Genomic DNA, 27,945 nt, shown 5'->3' on the forward strand with positions numbered 1-27,945 from the left:
AGTGCAATGGAGGAATTCTATTATTGCCAAGAAGCAATAATAACCCCATAAGGAGCTTTATATGTCAAGAATGAGTGGGAGAAAGGTTGGGGGTTGGGGAAGTTCCTTCTTTCTTCCTTCTTGTTCTTTCCTCAGATTAGACATTTGGGAGACTTACATCTACTGCTAAGAGACAGTGTTTAGATAATTTTAGGCTTCCAATTTGGACTGTATTATTGATAGTTTGGGCTGGAACGATAGCACAGTGGGTAGGGCATTTGCCTTGCATGTGGCCAACCCGGGTTTGATTCCTCCATCCCTCTCAGAGAGCCCGGCAAGCCCGGGAGAGTATCCCGCCCACATGGCAGAGCCTAGCAAGCTCCCGGTGGCGTATTCAATATGTCAAAAACAGTAACAACAAGTCTCACAATGGAGACATTACTGGTGCCCGCTTGAGCAAATCGATGAACAACGGGAGGACAGTGCTACAGTGCTATTGATAGTTCACAGTCTCAAGGGCACACATGGAGAACTTGATAGATTGTTCTAGACACTGACCATTCATTAAGAGACTCTCTGTTCATAGTCTGTCTTGCCCTCCTGACTGTACTCTCTGACTCTGCATCATGAGATTTCCCATTACACACTTACTCTTCTGCAAAAATCAATCTTTTTCTCCTTCTCATTCTCCCCCAACTCTTTAAAACACTAGGTATTTGCAATTCTCCTACTTTCATTCTAGTCCCTTCTCTCTCTCTCTCTCTCTCTCTCTCTCTGCCTCTCTTTTAGTGTCCATTTGTCTGGCAAACTCCTTTGAGAAAAGACTTCTGGATTTTGAGCAGCCCAAGTAGTTCTCTGGAGATGGAGCCCAAGTTGCTCACAGCCGTTTTAGAGTGAGAAGAGAGGCAGGCAATGATCGATGCTTCGTGAACTGAGAACAGTGAGGCCTGGCCCCATGGGAGCTGCCTTACCTGACCAAGCTGGGCCTGGGGGAGCCCGTGTTCAGGCTGAGGTTTAAAGGGCTCAAGACTTGGAATGAAGAGGTCGGAGCAATAGTCCAGTGGGCAGGGCATTTGCCATGCACACCATGGGCCTGGGTTTGATCCCCAACATCCTATATCCCCAAGCACTGCCAGGAGTAATTCCTGAATCCAGAGCCAGGAGTAACTCCTGAACATCACTGGGTGTGACCCCACACCCACCCAAAAAAAGACAAGACTTGGGATGAAGAGGGGACACAGAACTTGTTCCGGTGAACCTTGATGTGAATTCCCTTTCCCCAGGAAAGTTGGGGGTTAGGGAGCCTGGTGGGATCAGGGAGAGAGCAGTGTTCATCCGACCTCTTGAAGGGACACAGGGACCCCTGGCACAGCTCTGGAGTGTCGCTGAGGGGCTGGGGTTGGAGCTCTGGTGGCTCTGGCAGGGGTCTCCCCATCAGCCGCAGGGCTGCCCGCAGGTCAGACCGGAAGTGATCTCCAATCTGCCTCCTAGCAGGATTCCTTGGCCACCCGCGCCTTTGGCCCGAAGCCGGCCACCGTCAGCACTTTCCCTTCCTGAGTAAATCGATAGGGCCCTTGACTGTGACCTCAAGTTCAATTACCGCCTCGATTATGGAATAAAGAGGCCGTTACTGCACACCTACTTCTTATTAAAAACACGGCAGTGGGGGCTGGCTGGGACCGGACCTGGGGGACATCATTAGCCACTAATTCGAAATCAATTTAAAATGCATTTGCTTAATGCTATGAGCATCATGAATTATCTATAAATTGTTCATTTAGTTGAGTGTCACACCGAATTTTCATTTTATAAATCGCCCCCCCCCCCTTTTTGGTGGCGGTGGGGGCCGAGCTGGGCCAATGTGGGCGTGTCCTCACTGTCTCCTTTTTCGCTTTCTCCCTTTTTCTACCCCCACCCCGCTAAACTCTGTAATCCCTTCTTCCCGTCTGAACTTGTGATCTCAGCAACTCTCGAGTCTCCCGTGCTGGCAACAATTAGGCTGGAAATTGCTGTTGACAGAGGTCGCATGGCTGTGATCGATGCCATGTCGGATGAGGTGTCGGGAATCCTGGTGACGTGGGGGGAGGTTGGAGCTGGGGGAGCTTCCTGGGAGGGGGTCTGCGGGCGCGGAGTGGCTGGTGGCCTCATGGCCACGGGTCGCTGTCGCTGTCTGGGTCAGGAGACAGGAGCAAGTGCCTAAGCAGCAGCTGGCCAGGAGGAGGCCACTCAGCCTCTCTGTTCTAGCAGCTTCCCCGGGAGCTGAGCACCTGATGTGGGCAAAGGCTTTTCACCATCCGCTGTGCATCGGACACTTGTGGGTACAAGGTTTGCTCGGGACTGAATGGCGGCCCGTGGATGAAATAGTGACGTTCCCAGAATCAAAGATCCCCCAGCCTCCAGCGTGGAAGGCGGGACGTATGACCCAGCTGGTGGCAGGAGGCCAGCAGGCTGCATCCCGGCTTCCTCACACCCATCCCTGCAGGTGGCAGGCCAGCCCCGGCACCCCGGCTCCCCAGGTCTCTGTTTCCTTCTCCCCTTTTCCTGCCCAAGACAACCTAAAAGCCTCCTTAGTGTCTCCCAGGGCACGGCTCTACCCGAGTTTCATCAGAGGTTCATAAGAGTCCGTCCAAGAGCGCACCCCGATAAGTTTTCCCTATTCCCTTCACTTTATTCATCTTTGTCTGCACTGGACGAGGTTCCCAAATCTATTGATGGATATGAATGAGTGTGGGCAGGCAGGCAGGCAGCGAGCGACCCTCTCCCTGAAGCCAGAGTGGATTCATTTGACTTTTTTATTTTTTCCTTTTTGGGTCACACCCGGCGATGCACAGGGATTACTCCTGGCTCTGACTCTGCACTCAGGAATCACTCCTGGTGGTGCTCAGGGGACCATATTGGATGCTGGGGATCGAACCCGGGTTGGCCGCATGCAAGGCAAACGCCCTACCTGTTTTGCTATTACTCCAGCCCCACATTTGCCTTTTTGAGTTCATGCTAAGTGGGGTCTATGTTACACACTTGAGCTCTGATGTGAGCAAGGACCCTGGCCCCCCACCCGTAGCCCGAGCATAGCTGGAGAGATTTGAAAGAACCACCCATGTGTGCCTGGAGGCCTGGCCAGGTCCTCCTCAGCACCGAGTGCTTCCAGCATTGCTCTGGGGTTCTTGTCAGAATGCTGACGGATACACTCATGGGTCCCAGCCGGGTTGAGTATGGCTGATGCCCAGACCCCCCATCTTTTCAACCTGACTCTCCAGAGGTCAAAGAACTGTTTGTCTGGGGACAAGGGAGTTAAGATTTCAGGCTACACCCACCAATGCTCAGAAGCTACTCCCAGTTCTGTGCTCAAGTGGTGCTGGGGTCTGGGCCCAGCCTCCTGAGTACTCTCTGCTCACTGGGCTCTTCCAGCCCCCAGGTAACCATTTGAAACTGGTGGGAGTGATGCAGGTGCGACAGATATCATGGACACAGCATCTATTATCCACTGCCTTGAAAACATCACCTGCTGGGACCTGAGCAATAGCTCAGCGGGAGAGGGCGTTTGCTTCACACAAGGCTGACCTGGGTTCGATCCCCAGCATCCCATAGGGTCCGCCAAGCACCTCCAGAAGTGATTCCTGAGTGCAGAGCCAGGAGTAAACTCTGAGCATTGCTGGATGTGACCCCCAAACTAAAGAACGAAAATAAACAAAGCCACCTGCTGGGCTGGGGCAATCAGGCGGCAGCTAGGGTACTTGCCTTTCTGTTTCTTTGCTTTTGGGTCACACCTGGCAATGCTCAGAGCTTACTCCTGGCTCTGCACTTAGGGATCACTCTTGGTGGTGCTCAGGGGACCATTTGGAATGCTGGGGGTTGAATTCAGATTGGCCGCTTGCCAGGCAAGTTCCCTCCCCACTGTATTCTCTCTCCGGCCCCAGGACACTTGCTCCGCATGGTGGCAGACCTGGGTTCAAACCCCGGCACCAAGTATAATCTCCTGAGCCCTCACCAGGAGCAAATCCTGAGCTCAGAGTCAGGTGTAAGCCCTGAGCACTGCCAGCTGTGGCCTTCCCCCACTCCACCCGCAACATGGCCGAGCACTGTGGACAGTATTTTTCTATTGAACAGACAAGCACACAGGTTAAGCGAGAGCAGATGATGTCAAATCCACAGTTAATGAAGGTAGAATACGGGACAAACCTCCATTTCTATGACCCTCACTCCAGGGTGTCCCTGTCCTCTGCCACCCACCCCAGCCACTGCTCCAGGCCTCTCTGCGCTGCTCTTTACAAAGGGGAGTGCAAACTTACACCCCGTCACGCCAAAGGGCTGGGGTCCCTGGGCACCAGTTCCACAACTCTGCTCTGAGGAGGATGTCACAATTCCTCAGGGCACTTGGTCCTCTCTGGGTTTTTCCTTTGCTTGTTTTGGGCACACCCAGCGGTGCACAGGGGTTACTCTTGGCTCTGCATGCAGGAATTACTCCTGGCAGTGCTGGGGGACCATCGGGGATGCTGGGAATCAAACGTGGGTCGGCCGCGTGCAAGGCAAATGCCCTACCCGCTGTGCTATCTCTCCATCCCTGACTGTGTCCTCTCTGGAGGGGCCCTGCACCCCTTTCTCTCTCCCACCATTCCCCCTGTTCCTCTCCAGCCTTCTTCCAGCATTCTTTCCCCTCCTCTTCCTCCTCCTCCTCCTCCTCTTCCTCCTCCTCCTCCTTCTCCTTCTTTCTCTTCCTTTTCTTCTTCCTCTTCCTCTTCTTCCTGTTCTTCCCCTTCCCCTTCTCTTCCTCCTCCTCCTCTTCCTCTTCCTGCTCCTTCCTCGTCCTCCTTTTCCTTCTTCTGTTTTTGGTTTCTGTTTGGACCCCATCTGGTGGTGCTCAGGGCTTACTCCTTGTTCTGTCCTTAGGGCTTACTCCTGGCAGGGCTTGGGGGGCCATCTATAGTGTTGGGGATCAAGCCTGGGTTGGCTGTGTGCAAGGCAAGCTCCCTTCCCCCTGTACTATCTCTCAGGTTCAAAAGTTTCCTCCTTTTTTTCCAGCAGCAGAGCAAGAGGCTGGGTGGATGACGGAGGAACCGACTCCCTGTCCCTGGGCTGCAGGACCTGTCGGTGCTCCCAGGCCCTCTCGAGGCCTGTCAAGGTCACGCTATGCCAACAGCGAATGCACTGGGGGAAATTTCAAGGTTAGACTCACTGAATGAAAAGCCCGGTGGGCTTGTGGTTTAGGGGGTTGCTGCCAACACCCCCATACACGGTGACTGGATCCATTTACAGCCCCCAGCAGTGGCAATAGTTGCACCCAGAGCTTATCACACTTAGTCTTCTTCCCAGGGGAGCACTATACGCTGGGGGCTGTGTTACCCTCTCCTCATTAGGCCTGTATGCTCCCAACCGTGTCTGGCTTCCTTGGGCATTTGTAGGCTGGACACAGCCGAGTCTCAGGGGACCACTGTCAGCCAGGAGCCGGGTGGGTCAGGGCTCAGGGGACTCGGAGCAAGAGAGGAAGCCTGGGAGAAGGAGGCGATGGGCTAGAGTCTGACAGGTGTGAAGGAGGAGAATGGGAGGGAGCAAGTTCATGAAACAGAGGAGGATGGAGAGTGTTCAAAGGGGGCCAGTAAAGAGCGGAAAGTTATTGACTTAAGGGGAAAATAATCTGGGGCATCATCGCTTCAGGCACGGCTGAATCCAGGGACTTAAGCGGCACCCTGGGACATCTGTCTTCACTTGGTTTTCCTGGACGCCTGTTGGTTGAGTTCTCAGGCAGGCCCTGGGTTTTCCTGCCACAGTCTACGACAGTTGGTGACAAGAGTGCCTCTTACCCAACAATTCCTGCAAGTACCCTGGAACATAGAACACTCACTGGACTGATTTGGGTCAGGAGCTTGGACCTTAACCAAAAGTAACAGCTGGCCCGGAGGAGCTGGACTATGATGATTGGGCAGCCTGGGGCAGGTCAGTCCTGCGGGGAGAGGGGGAGGAGGAGGATGGAGCAGAGGGGAGAGGTTTGCAGGGAGGGACAATGAATGGCCAAAGAAACATCCAGGTGCAGTGACTAAGAGGGAAGCAGGGGCTTGCAGGGAGGAAACCAAAGCAGAAGAGCAAACCACCGCAGAGGTGCCTTGGAACTTCCCCTCGAGGGTGTGGGAGCGTGAGCGCCTCCTGTTGGCCTGGAGGTGCACTTCACCTATGGCCGGCCGTGTGTGTGTGTGTGTGTGTGTGTGTGTGTGTGTGTGTGTGTGTGTGTGTGTGTGGTGCACATGTGTGCGGGATCGTGTGCATGCAAGTGGCGGGCCCCTGTGATGGCCACAGGTTCTCTTGGTGCCCAGGCTACGATCTCTGCCCGTCTCTTGCTCCAGGCAGGCGCTAGCCCTGTCTCTCCCCGAAGAAACAGCAGCTCCCGTCTTGGAAGCCTTGACACTGTGGGTGGGGGTGTGCTAGACTTCACCTCCTAAAGGGTGAGTCTTCAAGCACGTCCTCATCCTGTCCGTCAGCCCACTTGGAGATGTGTCCTGCCCACACTTGTCCCGCCCAGCTTCTGTCCTGCGATTCTGCCTTGGACAGGTGGGTCCACTACAGTGATTCCCTGTGGGCAGGGGGCTGGGGGAAGGCATTTACCTTGCAGGCCGTGACCCAGGTTGGATCTCCAGCTCCACATATGGTCCCCCGAGCCCCAACAGGAGTGATACCTTGAGCAGTCGGGAGTCAGCCCTGAGCTGGGTGTGGCCCCAAATCCCCCAAGTAAAATAAGTGGAGGCACACAGTAGGTGCTCAAAAGAGCCTCATTCACCCCACCAGTGACTGGCAGCTAGGGGGTCCCTGCTGCTCTGGGAGGGAAGGCGAGCAGAGTGACAGGGGGAGGGTGGCCAGGCCAGGGGGCACCCTAGCGGGCTGGTTGTGGGAGACGCAGGTTGTGGCTGACCAGCAGTCAAGGAATCAGGGCCTTGATTTGTGCCTTGACCATATCCAGAGGACATGGCGTCCAGCGACTTGTTCAAGACCCCCGGCCTGGCTGGAGCACAGACACAGCCCCCAAAGCGGCTCCTTCCTCTCAGAGGCGCCTGGGCTGTGCTGAGCGGATCCTCTGCTAGTGGACTGGGGCCCAGGGGCGACAGAGAGATGGGGACAAGCTGTGTGGCAGCAGGCTGGTGATGTGTTGTCTCTGGGCTCCAGGTGTGACAGAGAGCAAGGTTTCAGAGGATGGTGGCCAAGGATTCCCCAGAGCCCCCTCCCCCAAGCTGCCTCCCACCAGAATCTCCCAGCCTCCGGGGAAAGAGAAGGGAGAAACTGAGGCTTGGGAAGTGGGTGCAGGGTCCCTGTCCCCTCGTCCCCTCACCCTCAGCCGTGAATGACCTGTTGCCTGTCTGCTCCCTGTGGTGGACCCGGTCGCCTGGGGTGTGTGAGTGGATGAAAGCACAACTGGCCAGCTTATCAGTGAGTGTGTCTGGGCCTGGGCTGGTGTTCACCACCACGGAGAAGTGGGTTTCCTCAGAGGCTCGAAGGCCGCCAGGTGTCGGGGTACGGCTCCCTGCGCTCCTCTGCACACCGTTCCTCCCCGGGGCTGGACAAAGGGGTCACTGCAGGGCCAGCAGTCTGAACGGCGGGGGTGGGGGGACAGAGAACAGGCAGCTGAGAAAGCTGAGGGGGCCACTAGTGAGATGGGGCCGGGGTGCCCCTGCTTTCCACTCTGGGCCCCAGGATGTCATTTTATTTTTTAGTTTTAGTTTTGAGGCCACACCTGACAATGCTCGGGGCTTACTCCTGACTCTGCACTCAGGGGTCGCTCCTGTCCTGTGGGGTGCAGGGATTGAATCTGTCAACCACGTGTGCCCCCTGCTGTGCCCCCCTCTGCCCCCAGCATGGCATTTTAGTACAGGAGGGGATTACAGTGTCTCCTCCGGGCACCCCTCCCCAGCCCACTAATTGCTCTGATTAGACCAGACCAAGGGGAAGGAAAAACCTACTGAAGAGCAAGGAAACGTGGGTGGTGGGTGGATGGGGGGTGGTTCCCCACAAGCTGGATTTGTGGGCTCTATGCAAATGAGATGCAAACAAGATGCAAATGACCCAGCTCCACATGGCCAGGTCTCTGGACAAGCACTTGGAGGTCGAGGACCCCTGTGCTCACGTCACCTTCTGGGGTGCCTTGTCAATGACCAGGTCTCCCCCACCTCCTTCCACCAGCTTGCCCACACAGGGAGAGCGTGTGCTGCACGGCCCACTCCTGAGTGAGGATCCCCTTGTGGTGGTGCTCCAGGTCCTCATGGTGGTCTCCAGGTCCCAAGGACCGCCCCCCACCCATGGCTGTGTCCTAGGTCCTGAGAATCCCCTCATGGTGGTGCTCCAGGCTCCAAGGACACCCCTCATGGCAGTGAACCAGGTACTGAGGACCCCCGCCCGGTGGTGCTCCAGATCCTTCCAGCAGTGCTCTGGGTCCTGAGGGCCCCCCTCCTGGCAGTTATGCTCCTGTGAGGGCTGGTTTCTGACACAGAAGGGGAGGTGGCCTCTTGACCTGGCCCCCCACCTCAGGCACCCCTGGAAGCCTCACCACCCCCTCTTGCTGGGATCTCTGAGGCCCCTCAGTGGCTGGGGACACATCCGGGACCAGCTGGCTCTAGTCCCGTTGCATGGCACATGTAAGCCATCTCTGACCTGCGCCCTGTGGAACGTGGGTACCGTGGTGCCCGCTCCTTGGACTTGAGACGCTGCCACAGTGAACCTGGGGCTGAACTGATGACGCCCAGACACGGGCATAACCTGGCACCCAGTGAGGTATATGGGGATGGGGTCCAGCCCTTGGCGAACATATGGTCCCTGCCGAGTCCCAGCCAACACGGCTGGTGCATCCCAGAGCAGCTGGGCAAAGCCGATTGTGGTGGTCCCCAGCTGGGCCCTGGTGGCCCCAGGCTCCCGCAGGGCTCCCAGAGACACTGCCCCACCCACAGCCTGCCTGGGCACCCCCTGAATCCGGAATGGTGAGAGGATCAACTACTAGAGGGTCAAAAACCGCTTGATCTGAGGCCATTGTCAGACCTGGCGGGTGAGCACAGACCCCGGGAGTCCCACGGGTGAGCTGCAGAGGGCTGGTAACTCACAGCCTTTAGTTCTGCCTTCCCCTGGAAGGTGGGCCCAAAGCGCTCATGTCCCTTCCACAGATCCTGAGCTCCGGGGTGCTAGGACACTCCCCGTGCACCCTGCCCCCGACACCTCACACACACTGATGGCCAGAAGTATGGTCTGGGGACCACCAGGAGGACACCCACTCAGTCTGGGCCCAGGGGTGGCAGAGCATCCCAATAGGAAGCTGGGGGGGGGGGTCAAAGGTGCTCCCGCTGAAGCCCTGTCCCACAAAGCCAGTAATAATAAGCCCTCCCACCCCCGTCCCGAGTCGATGCACGCGGGTCATTCAATGTGAAGGAGCCAGAGCTGCGGAAAATGTTCGTGTTGATGGCAGCAGCGTCAGCGTCATTCCGCGGTACCCCCAACCCCAGGGAGGAAGGAGAGGGGCCCCTGGGAAGCCGGAATGTGCGGGGCAGGACATGCAGGAGCCCAGGCCAACCCGCCATCCTCTCAGCCAGGACCCAAAGGTCTGGGGAGGACACAGCGCTGGCGGCGGGGAGCTGAAGCAGCGGGGAGGAGGGGCCCTGCCTGGCACCCTCTGTGCTCTTCCTGCCCAGCCTCCAGGGCAGGCCCTTGGGCCAGTAGCCCTTCAGTCGCTCTGTCCCTGGGTGCCTCCGTTTTCATATCTGTAGAATGGGGGGGCCAGGTAAGCCCCCGGTCTGAATGATGGTGTAAGCACTGAAGCAATGGAAGGAAGATTCCCTGCAAAAGGACCGGGGCCGTGACCATGTGCACGCAGGGGAGTGGGTTTCTTCCTGTTTCAGGGGAACCCAGCACAGCGGTGGTGGGCTGCAGGGAAGGGGCCCAGCTTCTGCGCCCAGCTCAGGGTGGGTGTCAGCTCCTGGAGGGCCCCCGGGGGTGCCCCTGAGGCCCAGAGTGCGCAGTCAGGCGGGGGCTATAGGGCAGCCCCGGTAGGCAGCGGGATCTTGTAGCCACGGTGCAGCAGCAGCAGGCAGGCGCCCAGCCCCACGGCCCCCGCCAGCAGCACGGCCGCCAGGGCCTTGAGGAAGGAAGTCCTGGTCCGCGTGAAGGAGCCGGGGGCCATGATGCCCAGCAGGGCCGTGCTGACCGTCAGCGTGTACACGATGGAGACGGCCGTGTTGAGCGCCACGATCTTGCCGAACTTGGCGAACGGGGCGATGATGCAGAAGAAGAGGGGCACCGTGGCGATGACCGTGGTGAGGGCGCTGGACACGATGGCCACGCCCACATGCCGGACGGCCTCCAGCGTCCGCCACTGGCGCTGCGAGTGGGCGTCCTGTGTGGGGGGCAGGGGTGATGGTGAAGCCTTGTGGCCCCCACTCCGGGTGACCGCGCACGGCCTTGGGGGGGGGGCCCATCCTGCCTCTGGGAGCGGGGCTGCGGGGGCGCGTCCAGGCGCCCTGACCGGAACGGGGTCTTCTGCCTGCAGCTGCCCCGAGAGTGGAACTGATTCCACGGCCCGAAAGACGCATGTTTTTGCAGCACTGCGATTCCAAAGTAGAACGAGCCCAAACGGTGCCGAGCCCCACAGGCATTTGAAACTAAAGGCCAGCAGGTTCTCAGTCTTGGCCCGGCCGCTGACCACAGCTGGGGGCTGCTGACCTCCAGGCAGAGGCTGGAGGCCCCGACCCGTGCTGTGCGCTGCAGGTGACATGGGGCTCTGAGCCGGGAAGGTCGGTCCCTCTCCCCGGGGAGGCCCTAGAGAGGGGTCCCCAGATCTACAGCTTGCTTGGGGCGGAGCTGACAGTGGCATCCAGCCCCCAAGAACCACCCAACTAGGGTGGTGCCCCGGGGTGCCAGTGGCCGGAGCTCCCCTCTGCTATGCAGATGTGGTTAGATTGGGGGGCCCGGGGAAGGGGGCTCACCTCGGCCTGGTGCAGGGGCAGGTTCTCGCCGGCCAGCAGGTAGCCCTCGACCAGGTGGACGCAGTAGTCCACGGAGGAGCCAACGAGGATGGACAGGGATATGGCCTCCACAGCGCCCAGCTCCCAGCCACACCAGTACATGATGGTCACCACCAGGCAGACGATGCCTACGTGGGGGCAGGGCAGCTGGGACCGGCCATCAGGCACCTACAGGGGCATTCAGGCAGCCCGGGGGAGGGGGGTGAAGCCTAGCGAAGCCCCTTCTGCAGGGTAGGACAGGAGCGACCAGGACCCCGTGGAGGGGACAGCTGGGCATGATCTCACTGCGCCCACAGCTCCGTCCTGGGAACGGCCGTCACAGAGCCAGTGCTGAGCATAGGGTCTGCAGGTCCTGTGCCAGAACATGCATGGGGAGGGACGCAGGGAGAGGGACCCTGTCCCGGCCCCGCCCACTCACCCAGGATGCCCAGCGGCCCCGGCCCCACCTACTCCACTAGGATGCTCAGTGGCCCCGCCCACTCACCCAGGAGGCTCAGCGGCCCCGCCCACTGACCCAGGATGCTCAGCGGCCCCGCCCACTCACCTAGGATGCTGTGGCCCGGCCCCGCCCACTCACCCAGGATACTCAGCGGCCCCGCCCACTCACCTAGGATACTCAGCGGCCCCGCCCACTCACCTAGGATGCTCAGTGGCCTGGCCCCGCCCACTCACCCAGGATACTCAGTGGCCCCGCCCACTCACCTAGGATGCTCAGTGGCCCGGCCCTGCCCACTCACCCAGGATGCTCAGCAGCACGGGCAGCAGGAGCAGCAAGTGCGTGGTGAAGACGGCTACCGCGGCTACGCAGATGAGCAGGGACAGGGCCAGGCCATACAGCGCACTCTGCACCCCTGGGAGGAACGGGGAGCCTCAGTGGGACACTCCCGGCCCCCAGCCCGGCAGCACGGACAGACCAGGGTGGGTCTGGGGCAGACCCGAGCCTCTCGAAGCCACCATATCTTCACCCTGGGCCCGGCTGGAGTTTAGAGGGATCAGAGACGTCCTGGCACAGGGCTGGGCACCTCCAGGAGTCCCAAAGACAGACATCTGCCACTGGAACCGCCAGTATCCCACCAGAGGCTGTGTTTGGCAGACCACGGGGCTGGGATGTGGGCAGGACGGGATTCACGCTTCGGGCCCTGGTGCACGCCGGAGTCTTCAGCAGTCTCGGCCCGGGCAGCCCACACCCACACCCACGCACCCAGGACACGGGCTGGCCGCTGCTCACCTATAATCTCCATGAAGATCTGTTTCCAGTGCTCGCAGGTCTGGAAGCCGCGGCGCAGGGCAGACCCCTCAGGGAAGGCCCGCAGCTGGCCCTGGAGGAAATGCTCCCAGCGCAGGTAGTCTGCGTATGTCTGGAAGGAGGACTTGCCCTTGTATGTGGTCTGCAAGGACACAAGAGGGTCTCGGTAAGAGGGTGGGGGGCGAAAACAGTAGCCCAATAGCCCTTCCCGGGACACAAGTTTGCTCTGTGGCACATGCGGCCAGAGGTGGCTGCGTGCAGTGTGGGGGTGCAGGTCAGCTGGGAAGTGATGCCCAGCGTGGGATGGGGGGAGGCTGGGCGGGGATTTGCTTCTCTCTCCAACTGCAAGGTGCAGAGTAGACGCAATTTTACAAAGGCGATTTAGACACGTGCGGGAATGTGCATGAGCCGGAGGCCTGAGGCCTGAGGCCTGGTGAGATAAAGCAGCTGCAGAAGGAGAGAGACTGACTCTACTTCCCCAGGGACCCAGAGGGACTCTATCCTGGAGACAGAAAATGGGAGGGCCAGGAGGTGTGGGGGCACAGTTTCATGGATGATAAGCTGCACAGTCTTAATTGTTAACGACGTGGATACAGCTGCAGTGTTTAGTTCTTGGTGACACGATGCTGCCTGGTCAGAGATTACAGCAGGAAAGCCACACAGTGGGAGGGCTGGAGCCTGGGGAAGAGGTCTGGCCTCATACACAACCCTCCACCTCTGCTTCCCCAGCGCTGCCCCGTGACTTCTGACCTGCCAGACTCTAGGCACTACCCTAACTGGAGGGGTTTGAGGTTTGAAGGGAGGATTCGTCTGCTCCAGGATCCCGCCCACAGGGGTCTGGACCAATTTAGCATGGAGGTGAGGGGCCATCTGCTGCGGGGCCCTGACCGCTGGGCTAGGTCAAGTTAGCGTGAAGGGGAGGGGCCACCTGCTTCAAGACCCCACCCACTGGGGGGCTGGACCAAGTCAGCATAAAGGGGAGGGGCCACCTGCTCAAGGCTCCGCCCACTGTAGGGTTTGGACAAGTCAGCATGAAGGGGAGGGGCCAGCTGCTCCAGGCCCCGCCCACAGGGGGACTGGACCAACCCTTAGCTTGAGGGGAGGGGCCAGTTGCTCCAGGCCCCGCCCACTGGGGGGCTGAACTAGGTGTCAGTGCGGAGGCAGGCAGCAGGGCATGCTTGGCAACTCTCAGAGCCAAGGTGGGGGTTCCGAGGTGCCCAGGGCAGGGCTGTGTATGTCCATACCTCCTGGCACCTAGTCCTGGACGTGCAGGTAGGGAGACGGAGCTGTGGAGTATTGGTGCCCTGCCCTGAGCGATCCTGGGTCAGCGGCCCCCAGAGTGGCAGAGGAAGGGTCCCTAGTTCCACCTACCTGCCCCGACCAGCGAGGCCCGGGGGCAGGAGGGGAGGGAGGCAGGTGGGAGCCCGAGGGCAGAGGGTCGAGCTCTGGGCAGCGTCCAGGCTGGTTCGGGGCGTCAGGGTCCCGTGGGCCCGGGCTGGCCGCAGGCAGGCTCACCGACTCAAAGGCCATGGAGATCCACTGCACGCGGCCCTCCTTGACACCCACTGCCCCGTGCGACAGCTGCCCAGGGAGCAGGTTGGGCTCGGGCAGCTCCTTGCACTCGGGGTGCAACATCTGCAGGAAGGAGGAGATGCTGTAGCCTGCGGGGAGAAGGGGCGGAGCTGGGCGGGAGCCGGGAAGTGCGCCCTGCCCCCACCTGGCCCCTGCACATGTGCGTCCTGCTGTGGGTGACCACGGGCCAGGCCTGTGTGCCACAGTGGGTGGAGAGTGACATCCTGTGCCCTTCTGGGGAGAGGCTTGGCATGGGCCCCCCCCTGGCCTGGGGATGCCATCTACACACTCCCCACACCCACGCCCTTGTGGAGGCTGCTGGGGTGCTGGCTCCCCCAGCCCCAGACCCTCTCAGCCTGGCCCCCTCCCTACCCCCGCACCTGAGGGCAGGCACTGGGCCCCGCCCGGCTTCACCAGCTCTTCGTTGCCGGCAATGGCCTTACACAGGCGGCACAGGTGCCCGATCTCCTTGAAGAGGTCAAAGCTGCTGTCGTAGACCACGCTGCCCTTTCCCAAGGAGACACAAGGTGGTGCGGGCGCTGAGTCGGGCCACAGTGCTCCCAGAGGCCTCTGCCCCGTCCCCACTGAGCCCTGGCACTGCCTGGCATGGATCAGGGGCTCCCTTCCCTGCTCTGACGCTGCCTATCCCCGTCTGCTCATCTGCCCCCTCCCACCGCCATGCACTCCCTCTCTCCTACTGCCCTCCATGTCCTCTCAGCGCTCACGGCCCTCCCACCCAGCCCTGACCTCAGGGCTGAGGTCCCTCTGTCCAGTGCCTGCCTTCCCGCCACCTGCTCAGTGCCCAGGGCGTGCCAGGCATGTGGCAGTTACAACCTACTGTCCCAGTTGCCCTTGGCACCCCAGTCCCACACAAGACGTGAGGGCAGGGAAGGGGCAGGGAGAGGACAGCAGAGGCCCATCAGCCGGGCAGTGGGTCCAGGGGTCACACTGCTCCCTTCTGGCACCTCAGGGCAGGGCAGCCAGCTCAGGCCCCGGGTGCACACAGACACGGGGCCAGCCCTGCCCGGCCCTCAGCGTGGCCCCGAGCCTGTCTGTGCCTCCCAAGGTGCCAGGAGGCAGGGCGGGCAGCTGCCCCCGGGCCCGCGTACCTGGTCCCCCAGGACGTGGTTGTCCGCCTGCCGCGTGCGGTTGATGCCAATGATTCCGAAGACCACAAAGACCATGGCCCCCGTGTCCACCAGCGGCCGCACAGCCGGCTTCCCGCAGCCCGTGTTCACGCAGGGGTTGAAGCCGAAAGTGGGTGAGAGGCGGGTCCTGGGCACTGCTGAGGGAGTCAGAGCTGGGCGCGTGGGGACCAACCAGGGCTGGGCCTCCCCGTCCCCGGCAGCCGCCCCACGCTACCTTTCTCACTGGGCACGTAGAAGAAGCCTTTGGTGGGCCCGTCGGGGCTGGAGCTGAGCAGGCAGCCCGGAGGCGCCACACACACGCGCCCGTGGAAGGGCGGCTTGTGCGACTGCGCGAAGTAGAGCTTCCTGCGGAGCAAGAGGGGAGGCGAGTCCGGGATGCTGCGTGGATGGGGCAGGACGCGAGCTCCACACGCGCACCACGCTGCAGGGTGGAGCGGCAGTTCTCACACCGTCCTCCAGGGGGCGCAAGACCTGGTGGGGCCCCACGCCCACCTTCACCCATCTGGCCAGGCTTGGGGTCCCTCAGAAGCCCTCACCTCTTGTGCCCCCCAGAACAGTCTAGAACCTCAAAATTTTATGTGAAGATAAGAGTTTCCTCAGGCAGCCTAAGGTTCTTTCTACCCTTCGCCAGGCAGCCTCACAGCCCAGTCACGAGGTCATGACTGTGCAATCTGCCTGCCGGCCCTGAGCCTAGGCCCGCTCACCTGGGTGCCGAGTCCGGCCCTCATGGAGACCTCGGTCCCCTCTGCTTCCCGAGCACTGCCGGGGTCCCCACGCGTGCTCCCTTTCCTTCACCTGCGAGTCCCCCCTTCTCCCAGCTGCTCTCACTGTTTGCGGCGACTAAGGGGCTCACCCATTAGCTGCCAGGCTCCACAGCACAGCCCATGGGCGGAGGAAGCTGTGTCATTTTGGGGTGGGGGCACACCAGGCTGTGCTCAGGGCTTCCTCCTGGAGGGCTCGGGCAACCATATGGGGCCTTGGGGATTGAACCTGGGTGGGCCGCGGGCAAGAAACATGTAGGACCCACTGTGCTACTGCTCAGACCCTTCTGTACTTTATCAGTGAATCCCAGCACTAAATGGGATCTCGGGCCTGGGCCAGTGGTGGAAGGCTCAGGGTGGCCCCCGGGGCTGGCTTCGCCTCCTCTCTGTGAGCTTGGGGCTGGCAGGACATGAGCCCATTCATGGGCAGCTGTTGTGGGGACAATTCCAGGGCCTGCAAATTCAGGGGTCTCTACTCGGTTGCACGTGTGGGGAGCACCTGCGAGGGAGCAGGGGGACCCAGGCAGGCTCAGCAGGGACAGTGGTGTGGGGGCAGCACCCCGGGTGCAGGTGCCAGCGAGAGTGTCAGGCCTGAGGGCAGCAGGTTCGAGGCGTGGGAAAGGGCACTGTCTGGGGCTCAGGCTGCAGTGAGGGACAGCCTCTCTCCCGGAGGGGGCCTCTGGGACCTGAATCTTGACCCCAGCCCCAGCGGAGCCAGAACATTCTGGAAGAGGGAGCTCCAGGTTCAAGGCACAGGGGCCCGAGAGCTAGTGGGGAGGGGAGGTACCCCAAAACCTCCTGCAGGAGCCTGGCCCACACAGGGTGCACGCTGTCTCTGCTGGGATCCCCAGCCCGCAGGCTGCACAGAGGAATATCTGACAGGATGCTGCTACGCCACACATACGCCACGTGTGTGTGTGTGTGTGTGTGTGTGTGTGTATTCACTGGGTTTTTCTGCCATAATGTATGTCTCCCATGTGTCTATATTGGTGTATGCGTGTATGTCTCATGTGCATCTGTGTGCATGTGTGTCTCTGTGTGTGGTAGGTACATGTCGTGTACATGTGTGTGTGGTGTGTATGTCTGTGCATGTGTCTCTGCATCTCATATGTGTCTGTGTGTGCATGTGTGTCTTTGGTGTTTCTGTGCATGTGAGCACATGTGTCCCTGTGTCTGGGATGGTGTGTCTGTACGTGAGATGCACACGTCTGTGCCAGACGTGCGTGTCTGTGTGCAAGATACATGTGTGGGTGGAGCATGAATGTCTGTGTTTGGGATGTGTGTGGGACGCATATATCTGTGTGTGGGATGCGTGTGGGACACGTGTGGCTATGTGAGATGCAAGTGTCTGTGGGACACGTGCATCTGTGAGATGCATGTGTGTATGTGTGGAGCACGCATGTCTGTGTGTGGGTGCATGTGGGATGTGTGTGTCTCTGTGTGGAATGCATGTGACTGTGTGGGACGCGCATGTCTGGGTGGGGGTGTGCGTGTCTGTGTCTGTGACACGTGTGGGACACGTGTGCCTGTGTGTGGGACGCGTGTGTCTGTGATGCATGTGGGATGCACATGCCTGTGTGTGTCTGTGTGTGGGACATGCGTGTCTGTGACGCATGTGGGATGCGTGTACCTCTGTGTGTGTGTGTGTGTGTGCGTTTGTGTGTCCCCAGAGGGCGGGACCGGCTCGGCGGCAGGGCTCCGTTACCGGCTGTGCTTCTGCTCCTTGGCGGCTGCGTAGAAGCTGAAGTCGAACTTCCAGCCCCGCTTGGCGTCGCAGGCCAAGGTGGTCAGCATCCACTTGCGGGCGGGGCTGGCCGCCGGGAGGAGCCCTCCTGTAGACATACAAGCGGTCAGCTTCCTGGTGAAGTCACCAAAAGGCGCTCTATACACCTGAGCATGGAGCGACAGAGACAAGACACGTGACTGGGGCGCGGCCCGGCCTGGCCGCCCGCCCTGCCCAGCCCTCGGGTGCAGGACCTGGGCCCGGGTATCCCCTCCCGCTGAGCCTCCGTCCTTCGTCCTTCCTGCACTGAGCCCCGAGCCACAGCCATGGCGGTGCCAAGCTGTCGTGACCCGAGACTCAGCAGAGTCACTCAGACCCAGGACACAGCAGGGGCAGCGGGAGGGGTGGCCAGGCACTGGGCTGAGACATGTGTGGGTGTCAGGTGCTGAGCTAAGGTTTGTGGGGTGTTGGGTGCTGGGCTGACGCGTGTGGGTCAGGGTGCTGTTTGGGTCAGGGGACAGCACCACTGAGGCTCAGAGCCAGGCAGGGCTCTGTTGCTCAATGGAGACCCTGACCCTGAGCACTTGAGCAGGAGCATGTTGTTCTGCCCCTGCGGATGTGATGCCTCAAAGGACAGGTGACTGACAGGATGGCCGGGAGGCCTGCGGTTGTCACTGCCCAGGAAGCAGGACACCAGCCGGGTTGCCAGTGTCCCAGGTGCTCCCAGCCTCGGCCTCCCGGACTGACCAACCCCCTTTCATAGGTGAGAAACTGAGGCTCAGGGAGGCAGACACTGCCCAGGTCTGCGGGCTCTGTGGGCCTTGCCCGCTCCTGGCCCGTGCGGACACACGTCGGGGCTGCAGGCTCACCTGGAAGGAAGGCACGTCCCCGGCCCCGGGGGCCACCACCTGCCAGGGGGCGGGGCGGCTGGCGTTGAGTGACAGCCTATAGATGGCCGGGCGGCCCGCCGCCTTCACCTGGGACACGTACACGGTGCCGGGAGCGTCTAGAGAACAAGGGGACAGCAAAGGGAACGGTCACCTGGGGCGTCCAGGGAGCAGGGGCGAGGAGCAGGACAGTCGCCTACTGGCTTCTGGACCCTGCATCGCCCACCCTGGGCAGACCCGCTACCATGTCCCTCTCTCTGGGGACACCACGGTCCTGGATGGGGGGAGCGGCAGGGGATGGGAAACCAGGAAGGGAGGAGGCGCTGGGGTCCATGGTGAGGGGAGACCCCAAAAGGGCTGGGCCAGGCTGCCCCCCCAGGATGGCCATACAGGTAAGGTTTATGGGGGCTGTGGCAGCAGGGGGACCCCACAGTTCTCACCTGGAGACACAGGGACCCCAATCCCACCCTCCACGGTAAGCCAGGAACATGTCCCTAGTTCTCACAACAGGATCTAAGAATGGCCTGACGGGCTCTCCACCAGGGACCCCCAGCCAGGCGGGCTGCTGGGGACCCCACAATGGCTAGACCCCTCACTCCTCCAGCAGGGTGGGCCCTGGGGACTCCAGACCCCATCTCCTCTCCCCCTGCAGGACAGGTCCAGAGGCCCCCCAGGCCTCGGTCCCCACTCACCCTGCAGGGTGGGCTCTGGCCGGCTGGCCCAGGGCAGCCCCGACCCCCGCCTCCTCTTCTCCAGGGAGGTGCGGATGTTGCTTTGCAGACTGTGGGGTTTCTCCTGGAAAAGACCTGCCCCCCACGACCTCAGGACCTGCAGGCTCCCTGCACGGCTGGGTCTGGGGTCCCCGGGAGCCAGGGCCCACATTGTTGGGGTTTGGAGCTAGGGGAACTGTGGGAAACAGCGCTGACCCCAGAAAGTGGCCAGTCCCCGCTCCGAGAGAGATCCGGCCAGGCTGCACCCGTCCCAGTTCTGTCGGTGGGCGTGTGTGTGTGTGTGTGTGTGTATGTGTGTGCGTCTTGGACCCTCCAGCACAGGGACAAGAAAGTGACCCACTCGCAGATGGTGGGACCACTCCGGCCTACCAAGGGTCAGCTTTTTACTCCAGCGTGTTGTTTACAGGGGAGACACTATTCCCCTCCAACCGTCTTTCCTCAGAACAGCCCTGACGGTACTGTGTGTCACATTTAACTGCAGAAAGCAGGTTCCCGCTGGGGCGGGGGTGCCCGCAGGGTCTCCACAGCAGCCGAACCCCCTCAGGGTCCCCTCTACCTAAAACAGAGGCTCCCACGCTTACCTGGCCTGTCACCCCCTTTCCAGAAACCAGTCAGCACCCTGGACAGCTCCCCTGTTAGGTGATGACTACGCCTTCTGCTGCCCCAGGGCGTCACCAGGAAACCCTGGCCTGGAGTCCTGTCCTCTTAGCTATGACCTTCCCTTCCATGGCTGCCGAGACCCCCCACCCTCCCAGCCAGGTCCCCCTTTGTCTCAGGCCAACGGCTTCCCATTCTCTGGAGACGCCTCCACCTCCAGGCAGCTTTCCATGAAGCTCTCACTGCCCGCCCCACCCTGACCTTGCACCACGGCCTGTGCCAGTGGCCCAGTGCAGCACCCAGGACGGCCCTGTCTGACCGAATTGAGACCCACGGAGTGCTAGGAGGCAGGGACCGCAGAGGTCCAGCAGCGAGGGGGCCCCGAGTGCCCAGCTCTCGGCCAGCGGGCAGCGCTCACCGGAGCAGGTGGTGCAAGAGACGCCCTCGGCACTCAGGTTGTACTTCAGGTCCAGCAGCACCTGGATGTTGGTGTCAGGCCGGAAGAGCAGTGGGGCGCGGCTGGCGGGGCGGAGCCGACTGGCGAACACCAGGGACAGGACCAGGACGGTGACGAAGAGGCCTGCAAGGCAAGGAGGGCGGGCGCCGGAAGAGCCGGGTTGGGGGCTGGGCTGGGGGACAGGCAGCCGAGATGCCCGAGATGCCCGCGGCTCCAGGACCTGGCCAGGGCATGTCCGTGCAAACAGCCACCCACACATGCCACATTGAGGTCCGAGCTCTTAGGACTTTGTGTTTTCCTGGTGTTGGGGGTGGGGGACACCTGGCGGTACTCAGGGATCACACTGGGTGTGTGTGTGTGTGGGGGCTCTGTGCAGTGCCGGGGGCTGACCCTGGGTCAGCCATGTGGAAGATAAGTGCCCATCCTCTGGGTTGGGTTCACGGCCCGTGCAGTGGGCCCCGCCTGCTGACGCTGGTGACATTGTTGGCTACAGGGGCACGATAGGCCCAGCCCTGGACACAAGGCCAGCAGGTGGCCCTCAGGAAGCCTCCCTGGTCAGTGCTTAACGCCAGAGCACAGTCGCCTGCGACTGGGTCCCTTCCAGCCACATGAACTCTGCTAGTACTCAGAAGTGTTTCACTCGGCCAGTCTGGTGGCAGGCAGCCACCTTGTCCCCCACAGGAAGCAGGGTGAAGGGGAATGAGGGGTGCCAAGCCGGCGTTCGGAGGTAGGTCCCAAGGCCCAGGCACTCTCTGGGGCGTCCATCCTGACGCAGGCCCTGACAGACCCCCCTGGCCCACTCACCCACAATCACCCAGCGGCTCTTGACTGCTGACCACAGCACCCAGTGGTGGAGAAGTTCCTGCAACTGAGTGATGAGCTGCCCCGCGCTGGCCCTGTCGGGGGCGGGCTGCCGCACCTCGGGGGGCACCGATACCAGTGACCCGTCACCCAGCTCCAGGGACACTGCGGGGCAGAGTAGCGGCCATCAGCGACCCGCCCTCCCCGCCTCGTCCAGCCCCCTGCCTGGGGCCCGACTGCCCGGGACTCACCTGGCTCATCGTCCACATCCAGCAGCGGGATGTCGTCATCCAGGTAGGGCAGCGGGCCGGGGTCCGGGCAGCCCCCAAGGCGCGCGGGCGCCATGAACACGTCCCCGGGGAAGTGCGGCGGGCTCTTGTGGCCACACCTCTGCTGGCAGCTGCGGAGATGGGGGCCAGGCACCAGGTGCTGTGACCCCAGGAGAGGGAGGGCAACGCGCAGCCCCCACTCCCAGGGGACAGAAGTGGGAGACTGTGCCTCCCTGGCTGTGCAGCCGGGCTGGCTGGCGCTGGGCAGAAGAGGCCTAAGGCCTCACCCGCATGAACGGAGCAAGCGCACCCCGAGAGCCGGGGCCAGCCCTGGAGTCGTACCCACTTCTCCTGGGAGTCCTGCAAGTACCCCAGTGCTGGGGACCCTGCGAGTACCCGGTTCCAGGGACCCCACAAGGGAAGGGAACAGGAGCTGCCGTCTGGTCCTGTTTGAGTCATTCCCCAGACCCAGAAATAATCGCTCCCTCAGTCCACACCCTGCAGACCACTGCCCTGGTGACCCGGCTGGCACTGGGACGCATCCCTGCATATGCCAGGAGCTGGGGGGCCTGAACTGGGCCCGAGGCGGAGCGCCAGGCTCACATGCCACCTGGTCTCCCTCGGCTGAGCTGGGCATTGTCATGGGCCACGACACCCCTGCTTGGTCACACCCAGCCCAGGCGGGACTCCCAGGCTAGCTCCCACGAAGCTAGCCCTCCCTCTCACTGCCCTTCCCGAACCCCCAGGCCTCTGGCAGAAACTACTCCCACTTAAGGGGGGGGCGGTTCCCCTTCCCCAGGCAGGAGCCCTGAGGCCATGAAGCATGGGGAGGAGGCACAGGGCCTGGGTCAGCTTTCTCGGGTCCAACAGTGTCTCTGCCACCTACTACACGGCGACCCGGAACAGGGCGTCACTGCCCCCAGCTGTAGGCTGTGAAATGGGGGGACAGGGGCCAAGTAACCGGTGTCCCGTGAGGGGAGACAATACGAGCTCGAACAAAAGCTTGGGGCCCACCTCCTGGCACCCTGGAGGTGACCCCAAATGGGGCTCACTAGACCGACTCTTGTCTTGTTCTCTCTGCCCCAAGTGGGTCTGGCATGGGGCCGGGTACACAGAGGGTGCTCCGTAAGGGCTCTCGGGCTGGGTACACAGAAGGTGCTCAATCAGGGCTTGTGAACAGGGGCTCCTTGCTGTGCAGCCCAGAACCTGGTCAGGTACCCAGTGCGAGGATGCCCTCCCCCGCCTGCTCACCCACCTGGTCTGGCAGGTGCTCTCCAGCGGCGCCAAGTAGAGGCTCCAGATGCCCAGGGCAGCGGGCATGGTGAAGAGCACGGCCAGCCAGCAGCAGGACACGATGAGGGACATGAAGAGGCCGAAGTCGTGTACGGCTGGGATCTGGAGGGGGACACAGCCAGCCTGGAGCCCAGGGAGCGGAGCTTCGGGGCAAGCCTCTGGCACCCAGGCCCGAGGGCAGAGCAGGAGGCAGTGCCCGGCTGGGACAGGGGCAGGGTGGAGCCGGGGCAAGGCTGTCCTAGCTCGGGAGCGCAGGTTCCTGTCCCGGCCGATGCCTGTGCCCAGGTCGGTGCCCCCTGGGTAAAGGTGCTCAGTATACGCCATAGGCACTGCCCCCTGCCCCCGGCCAGCCAGAACGAGGCTTCCCTAACTCGCTCCAGGTCGACCAGGTGCCAGCGAGAGGCTGCCAGGGCAGGTAGGGGCGGTCTGCGGGGCGGAGTCCCCACCTGGGAGAAGACGTTGGCGGCGTAGGCGGCGGCCGTGGTCAGCGAGGTGAAGAAGGTGGCCTTGCCGGCTGTCTGGATGGTGTGGGTCATGCGTAGCTGCGGGTCCTCCAGGTGGGCGGCCTGGCGGTAGGTGTTGATGAAGACAAAGACATCGTCCACGCCTGTGGGGGTCCCGGGCGGCGGGGGCACACTGAGGGACCAGACCCGGCCCCAGGCCCCGCCGCCCAGTCCCGGCTCCCTGGGGGTCCTGCTCCACCCACTCAGACCCCCCCTTCTCCCAGCGCAGCCACGTGGAGCCTCTTCCTACCAGCCCCCACCCTGGGGGGCTCCGTCCACCCCGCACTGCTCTCCCCCAGGCTCTGAGGTCTGAGATGGGACTTTCGGGGACCCCCCACCAGGAAGCTGGGAGAAGGCACTGGGGGGCCCACTCACCAATGCCCACGATCACGAAGGCCGCCACCCCGTTGAGGATGCCCAGGTACCGGACCCCGAAGACCACGTGGTACAGGAAGAGCGCCACCAGGCAGCTGAGGCCGATGCTGGCAATGCCGAAGAAGGACAGGAACACTGGCGGGGAGAGGCAGGGAGAGGTGCAGGAGCGATGAGGCTGCAGGCGGGGGGCTGGAGCAGACCCCCCTGACGTCCCTCTCCCCGCCTCCCCCTCCCCAAGGCTCATTCCCTCTGTGCTTCTCTGCGCCTAGGGCCTGGGGCCGGCAGGAGGAGCGGGACGACTGGACACCTGCTCCCCCCACACGGGAGTTACGGGGACACGGACTGTCTGTGCCGTCCAGTGCCTTAGGCGGCAGTTCTCAAGGCCAGTTTCCCCAGCACAGCTGGAAGCGGGCGAGGAGGAAGCCCCCTGCCTGAGGGCGTCCCCGGCACGACTCTGCTCAGGGCCTGCCACCAGCCAACGTCCCTGTCTCTCTCCCATTCTGGACGGGGTCACTGTGTGGAACAAGGTTGGCTGGCCTGAGGCCGGAAACAGCTACTGAATGATCTGGAAGGAGCATCTGCTGGTCCCGGAAACCAAGCTGGGGGCCAGCAGGGGGCACTGAGAGGCCCAGAGGCGGGAGCAGGGTGGGCCCTACCTGAGCAGGAGGTGAGGACGTAGACCAGGGCGGCGATGCAGCTGCTGCTGATGACGGCCAGGAGCATGTCGTTGTTGAAGGTCCTGCGCACTTCATAGTCAAAGAGGTCCGTGCCCCCGTACAAGACCTGCACCTTGCTGGGGGGCGGAGCAGAGGGGGCTGTGAACGTGTGGAGGGGGGCTGGCTACAGCCCGCCACTGCTGCATGCGGAGATCTCCCTAGGGCCCTGGAGCATCCTGGTGAGAGCTTCCCCAGGTGGGGGCCATCACTCCTCCCTCGCAGGTGCGGGACACACCCCCGGGGGCAGGTGTGTCGGACACACCCCCCGACAAGGGACGTGGGGGGGGTCACTTTAGGTTAAGTCAATTAAGGAAGGAGATCTCTTTTCTGGAAACGGGGCAGTTGGTCAAATAAGTCTGGGAACCTCTTGGCTCTAGAAATATTCAACCAGAATTTGCAGGATGGCGGGTACGACCAGCGTTTAACCATTCCCCCCGCCCACCCCCAGGCCACGCAGATGCCCGGCCCGGATGTCATCTCCGCTCTCATTATACAGTAACTGGTGTCACCTCCTGAGTTGCAGCTATTCACAGTCAAAGGCTACATTCAACGCCACGTCCAGACACTCGGCTCTAAACCGCTCTTCAGCATGTCCTTAACGCAAGCTACTGTGAATAACCCAAAACCCCCCAGCAGGGTGCTGGGATCTGAAGACACAAAGAGAAACAATCTCTGCTTCCGGCCAAGACGGAGGTGACTTCTACATCACCCTTGGGTCGGGGAAGAGAGCGAGAGAGGGAGAGAGAAATGACTGAAAAAAAATCAACAAGGAGTGGTGCTGAGGGATGAGGAACGAAATGAACACTTTGTCACCCAAACTTTCAGCAGCGCCTGCAGTAGGGTTACTGGGCTCCCTGAAAGAGGCGCAAAATACTCCAAACTTGATGAAAACTGTAAATTCATTCATTGAAGAACTTTGAGCAATGAAAAAATAAACTACACACACAACACACGATTTTCACTGAAAGAATTAACACACACAACCACACAACACTTACAACCCAATGAAACAGTGAACTACACACACAACACACACAATCCAATGAAACAGTGAACCACACACAAAACACAACCCAATGAAACAGTGAACTACACACAAAATACACACAATCTAATGAAACAATGAAGTAAAGACAGAACACACACAACCCAATGAAACAATGAACTACACACACAACACACACAATTCAATGAAACAGTGAACCAGACACAAAACACCACACACAACCCAATAAACAATGAACTACACACAAAACACACACAATTCAATGAAACAGTGAACCAGACACAAAACACCACACACAACCCAATAAACAATGAACTACACACAAAACACTCACAACCCAATGAAACTGAACCAGACACAAAACACAAACCAATGAAACAGTGGACCACACACAAAACACATAACCCAATGAAACAATGAACTATACACACAACACAACCCAATGAAACAGTGAACCACACACAACACAACAGAATGAAACAGTGAACAACACAACAGACAACCTAATGAAACAACCACACACAACACTCACAACCCAATGAAACAGTGACCCACACACAAAACACTCACAACTCAATAAAACAATGAACTACACACAAAACACAATCCAATGAAACAGAGAACCACATACCAAACACAACCCAGTGAAACAATGAATGACACACAACACACAACCAATGAAACAATGAAATACACACACCACTGTGTGTACAACTCAATCAATCAAACAATATATATTTTCATCAACATGAATCTGCTCAGACCGAAGAGAGAGACCCCGTGGAAGTGGTAAGGAGTGAGACGCCCGCACAGAGATGAGGGGCAGCACAGAGGGCCGCTGGTGGCTCCCTTTACCTGCCAGGGAAACGTCAGCAGGATTCCGTATCCAGCACAGGCGCATTTCAGAAACGGACAGGGGAGACTTTCCCATCCATGAATGCTGAAAGCACCCGCCCCCAGGCCCCGGCATGACAGGTCGAGGAATAACCCTGGGCAGGGGAAACGAGGACAAGGTGGAGCCCGGTCCACACAAAGGACTGAAAGGCCGGAATGGTCGGAATGGTCGTGGCCTGGAGAATGCGCAAGGTTCCTTACTCAAGTTTTACTCATGACTGAGCATTTGAACCTAATTATAGTATGGGGTTTAAGACACATATGAAAATGAAATGTCCGATAATACCATAAATAAAAGCCAACTTATTATTATTGCAATCATTATTAGGTTCTTAGACACAAACTGGTATAAAACCAGTAGAAGATATATTGTGATAAATTAAAAAAATTATATATACAAGCTATAATCCCCACTGCTGTCACCAAAATTAAGAGTTATAGTGAGAAATTCCCAACAAAAAACAGTGGAATAATCAAAATAATTAGTCCAAAAGAAGGTAAATGAGAGGAAAATGGTGACAAAGAACATAAGTGACAAACAGAATCAAATAAGTGATAGTCCTGTATCACTGTGTTAATGACTGCACTAAGTACAAATTGTCTAGACACCTCAACTAAAAGGCAGAGACTGTCAGACAAGCTGCAACAATCAAGACGCGGCTGCTTGGAAGGATTCTACTTTACGTAGGGGGCCGGAGAGATAGTACAGCCTTGCACACAACTGACCCAGGTTCGATCCCCGGCACCCTAGATGATTCCCTGAGCACTGCCAGGAGGAATTTCTGGGTGCAGAGTCAGGAGTGCCTCCACCCCCCCCCCCAAAAGCTGCAATGAAGTAAATTTCAGAGTAAAGGATACTATTCGGAATAAAAGAATACTATTTCAGTTTTGTTTTGTTTTGTTTTTCAGGGCAGGGTGGCACACCCAAGCTGTGCTCAGGGCTTACTCCTGGCTCTACACTCAAGAGTCACTCCTGGCGGCTCTGGGTTCAGGGACCATAAGGGGGGCTTGGGATTGAACCTGGGTCAGCCGCGTGCAAGGCAAACACCCGACCCACTGTACTGCCTCTTCAGCCCCCACAGGAGACTATTTCAAAACGATAACAGGATAAATCAATTCAGAGGACGTAACATAAACCCCAGCTGTTTTGTACTTAAGAGTTTTAAGCCACACAAGGCAAAAACCTAGAAAGGAAAAGAAAAAGGAGGCAGACACACCCACAGTTAGCATCGGCTATCCCGAGGCCCTTTCTCCGGCACTGCTAAGCCAATTAGAAAATCAGTTAAGAATATAAAGAAGTTGAACAACTCAATAAACCAACTTGACCTAAAAGACATTTATAGAACAACCCCCAGCCCCACCCCCTGCCAAGGGCAGAGCCCGCGCTTCCCAAGTGCAGAGGAGACATCAGCAAGACAGACTGTATTCTGGACCAGATAACGCGACCCAAATTTAAAAGCACTTAAGTTCTGTGAAGCATGTTCCCTGCTCACGACAGAATTAAATAGCGACCGAAATAGAGAACCAAACCGCATCTGGAAAATCCCCAAATATGCAGAGGCTAAACAACACACTTTCAAACAGCACATGGGGCCAAGGGATCAATAGGGAAACTAAAAAAAGAACTGGATTATTATTATTTGTTTGTGGACCTTGAGGTGGAACTCAGAACTTCACACATGCCAGGCGAGAGAGCGGGGCCATTTGGCAGGCTCTTTATTTAACGAAAAAGAACGTAATAGCATCTCAAAACTCCGTGGGATATAGAAAAACAGTATTTAAGGGGAATTTTATAACAACACAAATGCGTATGTTTCAAAAGAAAGGTTTCAAATCAATGACCTCAGTTCCTACTGCAAGAAATAAGAACAAGAGAAAATTACACGGAAAGCAGAAGAAAGGAAAAAATGAAGGTCAGAGAAGAAATCAATAGACTAGAAAACAAAGACAACAGAGAAAAATGTATCAAACCAAAAGCCAGTTCTTTAGGGAGATCAATAAAATG

General features: G+C 59.5%; 2 protein-coding genes across 3 annotated transcripts in view; one reads left to right on the plus strand and one right to left on the minus strand.

Annotated features, from left to right (window-relative positions):
• The window catches only part of KIAA2013 (KIAA2013 ortholog), a 285,226-nt gene extending 277,596 nt beyond the window's left edge, over nt 1-7,630 (plus strand). Inside the window, exon 4 of the transcript XR_008791997.1 lies at nt 7,614-7,630. The gene's annotated coding sequence lies outside the window, so the exon portion shown is untranslated. The remainder of the gene's footprint in view (nt 1-7,613) is intronic.
• Nucleotides 7,631-9,950: 2,320 nt separating this feature from the next.
• The window catches only part of DISP3 (dispatched RND transporter family member 3), a 29,382-nt gene continuing 11,387 nt past the window's right edge, over nt 9,951-27,945 (minus strand). Inside the window, exons 3-20 of one of the 2 annotated variants that reach the window (XM_056110861.1) lie at nt 23,981-24,117; nt 23,325-23,459; nt 22,893-23,053; nt 22,409-22,548; nt 21,136-21,284; nt 20,888-21,049; nt 20,045-20,206; nt 18,991-19,104; nt 18,281-18,417; nt 17,394-17,578; nt 15,142-15,272; nt 14,889-15,061; nt 14,160-14,286; nt 13,723-13,868; nt 12,190-12,349; nt 11,699-11,812; nt 10,923-11,089; nt 9,951-10,333 (exon numbers count right to left, since the gene is read on the minus strand). In XM_056110861.1, coding sequence (XP_055966836.1) covers nt 9,971-10,333; nt 10,923-11,089; nt 11,699-11,812; nt 12,190-12,349; nt 13,723-13,868; nt 14,160-14,286; nt 14,889-15,061; nt 15,142-15,272; nt 17,394-17,578; nt 18,281-18,417; nt 18,991-19,104; nt 20,045-20,206; nt 20,888-21,049; nt 21,136-21,284; nt 22,409-22,548; nt 22,893-23,053; nt 23,325-23,459; nt 23,981-24,117 — 2,863 coding nt within the window. In that variant the 3' untranslated portion in view covers nt 9,951-9,970. Of the gene's footprint in view, nt 10,334-10,922; nt 11,090-11,698; nt 11,813-12,189; nt 12,350-13,722; nt 13,869-14,159; nt 14,287-14,888; nt 15,065-15,141; nt 15,273-17,393; nt 17,579-18,280; nt 18,418-18,990; nt 19,105-20,044; nt 20,207-20,887; nt 21,050-21,135; nt 21,285-22,408; nt 22,549-22,892; nt 23,054-23,324; nt 23,460-23,980; nt 24,118-27,945 lie in introns of both variants that reach the window. The other variant, XM_056110860.1, reaches the window with a different exon arrangement.

Source organism: Sorex fumeus, unplaced genomic scaffold (genome assembly GCF_029834395.1).
Source record: "Sorex fumeus unplaced genomic scaffold, SorFum_2.1 ptg000011l, whole genome shotgun sequence".
Taxonomy (NCBI): domain Eukaryota; kingdom Metazoa; phylum Chordata; class Mammalia; order Eulipotyphla; family Soricidae; genus Sorex; species Sorex fumeus.